Source organism: Tauraco erythrolophus, chromosome 24 (genome assembly GCF_009769465.1).
Source record: "Tauraco erythrolophus isolate bTauEry1 chromosome 24, bTauEry1.pri, whole genome shotgun sequence".
Lineage (NCBI taxonomy): Eukaryota > Metazoa > Chordata > Aves > Musophagiformes > Musophagidae > Tauraco > Tauraco erythrolophus.
In genome coordinates, this window is record NC_141488.1 from 8,418,069 (window position 1) to 8,425,441 (window position 7,373).

Below are 7,373 nucleotides of genomic sequence, written 5' to 3' on the forward strand. Positions count from 1 at the left end.
CTTGTGCCCTGCCCCTGAAATGCCGTTGGGGCATCTGGCACAAAGACCCTGAAGAACAGAGAAGCCCCTGCCCCACGGTGTCCTCACAGGCTCATAGGTCGCTGCTGCAGTCGCGGCACAGGATCTCATCGTTGTCAGGGATGAAGCCTTTCCCAACCAGCGAGGTGTTGCAGCGGGCACAGTTGAAGCAGTTATGGTGCCAGTGACGGTCCTCAAAGGAGACGTATTTACCACCGCCAAAGCCTGCGGGAGGGACAGGGTGGGCATTAGAACGCCCGGGGAAACGGCGACGAGGTTCCCGCACTGACTGTCTCGTCCTGTTCATCTCCGAGTCAGGTGTTCACACGCAGTCCTGCACCATGCCACCCAAACACCCCACAGTACCAAAACCATCTGAAACACAAATCTCCACTCTTCGGGGGGGGAAAGGAACAACATGGTGTCATGTCAGATTTTGCAGGTTGAGACCCCCAGGCCAGAATCACCGTTTTCTCTGCAAAGAGGAGCGGGGAGCAGAGCTGCACCACTGCAGCAAAGGATGAGGCTGTCAGGAGCTCTCAGCAGCACCATCCAGAGCAGCTCCTTCCAGGGATCGTGCTAGTGAAATCCTGGGAAGAGCCCTCCTGCCACCAGCCCAGCCCCGGGCTCCTGCAGAGGCTCTGCGGGCAACTCCCTCCCTCTGCCGGCAGTGGGCTTGTGCCAGCTTGTGGGCTGCGATCCCCTTCTCCCTGGGGCCGGGACACTCTGATAAGGACCAGACGGAAGCGGGGTGGTGCCCAGGAGCTGCCCAGTCCTCAGCAAGAGTCATCCTCTGGGCACCAGCCCATTCCTGGCTTCGCCTTCCCAGCGGCACGAGACATGAATTGCAAAGGGAAAGGTCAAGTGGGGGAGGACATGGAAGAGGCCAGACCCTCCCCGGGGCTTCTGCGGAAGTGGATCCCCTGCTTCCCCTGTCTTTGGCAGGCCCAGATACCCCCACAGCAGTTGCTGCTCCAGCTATGGCTGAAGTCTCTGGCTTTCCCTATCTGTGAGCAATCTTTCCACAGGACGTGGCAACCAGCCTCAAGCAAGGCAAGCTGGAGCCACAGGAGCACACTGGGAGGGCTCATGCTGCCCTCCTTTCTGGGGGGGACATGCCTGAGGGCACCCTGCACTCGCCAGGATTTGCCCCCAGGAGGTCTGAAGTGCCTGGAGACACCTGAGCCAGCCTGCGCAGTGGAGACGAGGATGAGCATCACATGGGCCTGGCTCACACGTGCACCCAGAGAAGTCACAGCACATCTGGAAACAGGGCGGGTGGGCCATGCCCTGCTCTGCCGCTCTGCTCACCTGTGATGGGCTTTGTGCAGGCGCTGCACTTCTTGGCATAGAGGTTCCCAAAGCACTTGATGCAGTACGGGTTGTCATCCTGGGAGGTGAACTGCTGGCCGGCCAGGGGGGTCTTGCAGCCCGTGCAGACGAAACACTCCTTGTGCCATGGCTCATCCCGGTAAGTCACTCCTCCCTTGGTCAGGGTCTGCGGGAAGAGAGCACACACTGGCGACACGTGGGAAATGCGCTGCGGCGCACAACCGGCGGCTGGCTGGGGTGCTGGCACCCGAACTCTGCTCCCGTGGGGCTGAGACAGGAGCGGGGAACGTGTCCCTGGATCAGAGAACTCAGGGGCTTTGGGCTGTCGGGACAGACATACCTTTTTGCAACGAGTGCAGCGAGGAGCAAACTTGTTCTCATAACAGGGGACACAGTAATAATCCTTCTTGTCTGGGATGAAGGATCGTGACCCGATGGGCTGCTGGCAGCTGCTGCATATGAAGCAATGCTCATGCCAGGTTTGTCCGTTATACTCCAGCTTACGGGATCCTGCAGAGAGAGGCATCCGCAGTGTGACAGGAGGGAGCAACACGTGCACGCCTAGAGCACACAGCCGGCTGTGTGGGATGAACTACAGTCCTGCACACCCAGCTCTATGCCCGCCCTCCCCCTGGCAGCACAGGACCCCAGGCCCATCCAGCTGCAAGGACAGGGCTGCGGGAACAGGCCCCCAGCACCAGCACACCGGCCACAGCAGAGACGCCTGTTGTAACCTGCATCTGAGGATGGTTCCAGAATGGCCAAGCAAAGGTACTCCCTTGCCTCAGGCCATCTCCAGAGATGATCACACACCTTCAGTCATTCCTTCTCTCCTCGTCAGCACACACCAGAAAATGCTCAGGGAACTCTTTCTAATCTCCTCCCCGGCTCACTTCCCCGTGACAAAGGGGAACAGACAGACGGGGCTGCTGTGGTGATGGCAGCTTGGGATCCTCTGTCTCACAAGACAAGCAAAGCACCTGGCCCGCCCTGGGCAGTGACAGTGGGGCAGGAGAGCAGAAATTCAGCTCTCTTCCTTGCTGCCCTGGTGTTGGACCCTGCAGCCCTGGCTGACGCCACTGGGACTGGGAACAAACTGCAGTGCTCGAGTCTGCTCGCTCCTACCTGGCATGACTGTCTTCTCGCAGGCAACGCATTTGGAGGAGAACTCGTTGCAGTAGCAGTCATTGCACAGCAGCTCCTCTCCTTGGCAGGTGAACGGCTCGTCGGCCAGAGAGCGGTCACAGCGGAAGCAACGAAAGCAGTGCTCGTGGTAATGGCGATCCTCATAGTACAGCTCCTGGGGAGGACAGCGAGATGAGGAGGGGACTGACTGCCCCAGGAGCTGCCCTGCCGTAGGGTCCCATACTCACTCTGCAGTCGTGGCCGATCAGCTCTTTGCACTCATCGCAGGTGTTGGCAAAGTGGGCATCGTAGCAGGGGATGCAGTACGGGCCGTTGTCCATCTGGATGTACTTGCGCCCGTACAAGGACTCCTTGCAGTTGTCGCAGTCAAAGCACTCCGTCATGGTGCCAGTCTGAGGGCCTCCTTCACCTGCTAAGAGATCAGCAGAGATGCTGGGTCAGGATCAGCTTACACAGCCCGAGTGGTGCCTGCACAGCCCTGGCATCTCCAGAGAGCACGGACCGCAAATCCCTGCGCTGAGCCAACAGCCAGCCACGATCGGGTCAGGGTAGCCCAGCTATGAAGCCACATCCCAGCAAACAGCATCGCACATGTTGCTCCAACTACACTCTTCGGAGGGAAAGTGTTAGGCAGGGTGGGTGTTTTACAAGCAACAGAGGTGTTGGGGTTCTGCACGCAGGAGATCAGACATCTCTTGTTGCCCCTTGTCTCCCTCTCAGACAAGAGGTTTGTGGAACTATTTTGCTTTCTTTGGAGCACTAACTCCAGAATAAGAGTATCTTCCTTCTGTTTGGTTTAACCTGGTTGTTCCTAAATACGGAGTTTTCCACTTGCAAAATCACACCCTTCTTTAATACAGGTTGCTATCAAGTGTGGACAAGCCCAAGGAATTACATCTGAGCAGTCGGCTGCAGAGTGCTGCACGCTGCAGTTTTCCTCATGGACCCACCCACTTCAGAAAGAGCTATTACGGCTCAAACTGGAGTTTAGCATTTAATGGGCCAGGGAGCTCACCGCCAGCCTCTGCGCCTCCCGCCTGGCAGGTTCCCCAGCCACAGTGGCCATCTCACCCCCCTGTGCTGGGAGGCAGCCTCCAGGGCAGGAGCAGATCCAGACAGCTCTGACTCACCAGCGAGCTCCCCAGGGCTATTCTTGGTCAAGGCACACAGCTCCCAGCTGTTGTCAGGCCTGGTATGTGCCGATAGGACTGCCGGTGAATAAATCTAGTGTTCCCACATGGCTACGTGACCAACAGAGGGGGAACAAAGTCCCTTTTCAGATGCTCTCGTTACCCAGCTGCTGTCTGCTCCGTGCCCTCCAGCGAGCGGCTGCATCCGCGGGAGCAGCTCCACGGCATGCCCCTGCGAGCAGCGTGGGCTCGGGGCCACCACTCGCCAAGCCTGCCCTCCAGAGCCCCAGCTGGCAGCCCCTGACTCGCTGCCCGTGGAACAAGGTGGCCCCGGCCAGCGGGGGGCAATTTCGTCTGCTACTGGAGATGGGGCAGGTGCTCGGGGTGGTTTGCACTGGGGAGCCAGATGGGTGCCAGGGCTCCAAACTGCACCCGCTGCCCCAGCTCTGCCCCCAGTCTGTGCTGCCCCCCCCAATCCCTCCCTCTAGGACACCCCGTGAGGCGCTCACCCGGCCAGGCAGCAGCTCCCACAGCCCCAGCACCCCGCACGGCTCCGGCCACTTCTCACCCACCGTCACCTCCTCCGCCACCCCACTTGCCTGAAGCCACCTGGGACCTTTCTCCCTGGCAAAGAAGGAACATCACATGAACAACCCTCCTCCTCCCAGCCTTGTCAGAGGGAACTTTCCGAGGTGTGTCTGTAATAAAAGGGCCTCTAACGAGCACTCCTACCCTGGGAGCTGCGGCACCGCCGGAGCGGAGCGGGGAGCTGCCGTGTTTGCTCAACGGGCTGCGCTTTATCTCTGTGGTCACGTAATACGGGCTCAGAGGACAGCAGAACAGGCGAGGGAAGGAAAAACGGCTTGATGGGAGAAGCCTTCCCATGGACTGCGGCGCCTGACCCAGACCCTGTCCCTCCGTGAGCCCTGGTCCCCAAACTCGAGATGAGGGACAGCATTTCCCTGTGCCGCAGGGGCAGGAGGTGGGCAGGGATAAACTCACCCAGGACTGCTGGGGCTCTTGCACCCTGAACCACCGCGATGAGGCAGGTGCTGCTGCCCCGAGCGTGCGCTGTCCCCCAGCCCCACACATACCCTCGGGTCCTGGTGCCAGCCAGCAAACCACAGGAGAACTACAGGGCGCGGGCACCAGGTCCACAGCAAGCGCTCAGGGCTGTGGCATGCCCCTTGTCGTGGCCGCAGCGCTCGGCTGGCGCTTCCCGGCAATACCGCGGGCAGTGCCGGTGGGTGCCCCGCCGTGCCGCTCCCAGCGGGGTGCACAACACAGCGACCGCAGAGGAGGAAGTGAAAACCATACAAACACTCTGAAAATTATATACCAAGGAAGACCCTAAAGCAGCGTGCCTCCGCTTTGAGGGGCTTCTACGCCTGTTGCACGTGGTGTGAGCCAAGCTCCTACTCTCTGGGCTGCGGAGCTGGCGCGGGCTGGCAGACACGCGGATTGCCAGCAGAGCATGTCCCAAAAGCGTCACGTGGCCACGAGCATACGGGATCAGGCTCTGCGCTGCCTTTTCTACAGAAAAAAGAACAGGCCCAGGAAGTTTGCTCGGGGTTATTTGTACTAGATAAGCTGTTTGCTCGCTCTGTTCTGGTCTTGCATAGTGCTGGGCAGGGGCGTCAAAGCCCGATGCAGTGCCAAAGCAAACTGCATCCTCGCCCCTGAGGACATGGCACTGCCACAGCCCAAGTTCATGGAGAAGAGGAAGGTGAGACAAAAGAAATCGAGTAAAAGAAATAGTACAAAAGCCCACAATTCTTACTGTGATTGTAATCAGGAACCTGTATGGTGTCTCCATTCATGAAGAAAGGAGATGGAGTTTTAAAATGCATTAAAAAAACCACTTAATTTGAGGCTCAGGTTTAGAAGGCACAACAAAGGCAGTCCCTATGCGTGCTAATTAGCACACGTGCGTAGCCTGCAGTCTGCACCACCCTGTAAACACTGGTTGTGTGCTTGGCTGACGTAAGTCACGCCTTCAAATACTCATCAAGGTGTTGCCCGAAAATGATGGGATTCCAGTTGCAAAGAGTGCTTGCCTGCCCATTACCAGATGGCTGTGGTCCCTGTGGGACAAAGTCTACTGCAGCAGGTGCCTCGTATGTGGGGACAGTGGAGCTGGACGTGGGGTATTCTCTCAGCTGTCTCACTGGCTGTCCGGGGGCAAAAATAAACAACAGATACACGCCTGCCAGCTGCTCACCCTTTCCCTTCAACAGATATAGTTGTGCTCATGGAGGAAAGGAAGTTCAGTTCCTCTCCTGTGCCCGTGAACAAACAGCTCTGGGAACAAGAGCTCCTCTCACAAACAACATTTAAAGTGCTCCGGGATGCAAATCTGATCAGTCTGGAACAGAGCTTGGAATAGCTTCACGTATGAGAAAGGTCAGCAATTTGTCAAGCACGCACAGCAGAGTCCACTTTCTAATTAGAGAGTAACATCACCTAACACCACCCCGGAGTCATCGCCCGCAGCAACAGAGCAGATGTCTTAGCAACAGCCCCAGGAGATTATTGCATTAATTTTAGTGTCTATAAACCCAGGACCTCTTATGCAAAGGAGGCAGTACAGGCTGTCCAGGGCCAGGCTTTCTGCTATGCGCAATCGCTTCAGAGTTTAAACCAGCCTTCTGAGACGATTCCTGCCACAACGAACTTCTTCAGCGAGAGGTCTCGTCTTCATGGTGAACCTATAACCCTGTGTAACTTCACACCAGTTTGTTGTCAGGTCACAACCAGATGCTCCACGAAGTTGATCCTAGAGTGACCCAGAAGGCTATTCCTAGGGAAACACTTAATCTTTCCAGGACAGAGGAACAGACCTGCCTTGGATTGTCTGTCAGCTTCCTGCCCGTTCTCACCTTCCCCGGGCTGCTCCGAGCACCGCTCGTGCAGTTGCAGTTCAGTTCACACCTAAACAGACGCGCAGAAGCGAGCACAACCTCGCTGGGACGGGCGAGCGTTCCCCATGTAAGGATGAAACTGTCCAGGGACAAGGCTTTGGAAGACGGTCCTCAACGTGCTCCAAGGTCAGAAGAGGAGACGAACGCTTTTTGTTCCCATTGGCTTTCCAGAACCATTACGGGTCCTGGAATCTGTGTGAAATTGTTTCTGCCCGCCGCCGACCCTAAAAGGGAAACCAGCTGCTGGCTCCGAGGAGCAGCTCCAGCCCCTCCGTTAGGCTACCAACATTTTCAGTCCATGTTTCCTGACTCTACTCCTGCGGATGTGCTCAGGGTCGCTGCACGCCCCAGCCAGGGGCCGGCATGGCCAGCTTGGGCTCTCTGGGACGGCGGGGACCAGCTCCCCGCGGTGCCGTGTGGCTTTCTCCGCACCTCCTCGCACTCTGCCTGTCTGCACCCTCCTGCTCTGCTCCCAAAGCCACGAGCACGGCTGCAGCCCCGGCGCGGGGGCACAACATCCCCCACCTGCCGGTAAAGGAGACCGTTTCGGGCGGGAGGCCGGAGGCGGCTCGCCAGAACGGTGCCGCGTGTCACCGGGTCGCACCCCCTGGAGCGGTGCTGCACCCAGCCTTCACCCGCCTGCGCACAGCACCGCCCAGTCACTTCCTGCCCTCGGATCTCGCCTCCGAGCTGCCTTCCAGCCCGAGCCTCCCCACGGACAGCTCGGAAATCCCGAGTGCAAAGGGCTGTTCTGGGAGCTCCGGCACGGCGAGGAGTGGAGCATCACCAACACAGCCACGGGCCTCACCTGGCAGCTCCGCCACCA

The 7,373-nt window shown here is 58.5% G+C and overlaps 1 protein-coding gene across 1 annotated transcript; it reads right to left on the bottom strand.

Moving 5' to 3' along the window:
* On the bottom strand, window positions 1-2,909 carry FHL3 (four and a half LIM domains 3). Its single transcript, XM_009977301.2, has 5 exons — window positions 2,724-2,909; window positions 2,476-2,650; window positions 1,691-1,860; window positions 1,330-1,516; window positions 1-243 (listed from the first exon to the last, which is right to left on the bottom strand). The coding sequence occupies exons 1-5, from the start codon at window positions 2,877-2,879 to the stop codon at window positions 92-94; spliced, it is 840 nt and encodes a 279-aa protein (XP_009975603.1). The 5' UTR covers window positions 2,880-2,909; the 3' UTR covers window positions 1-91.
* Between the last annotated feature and the right edge of the window lie 4,464 nt (window positions 2,910-7,373).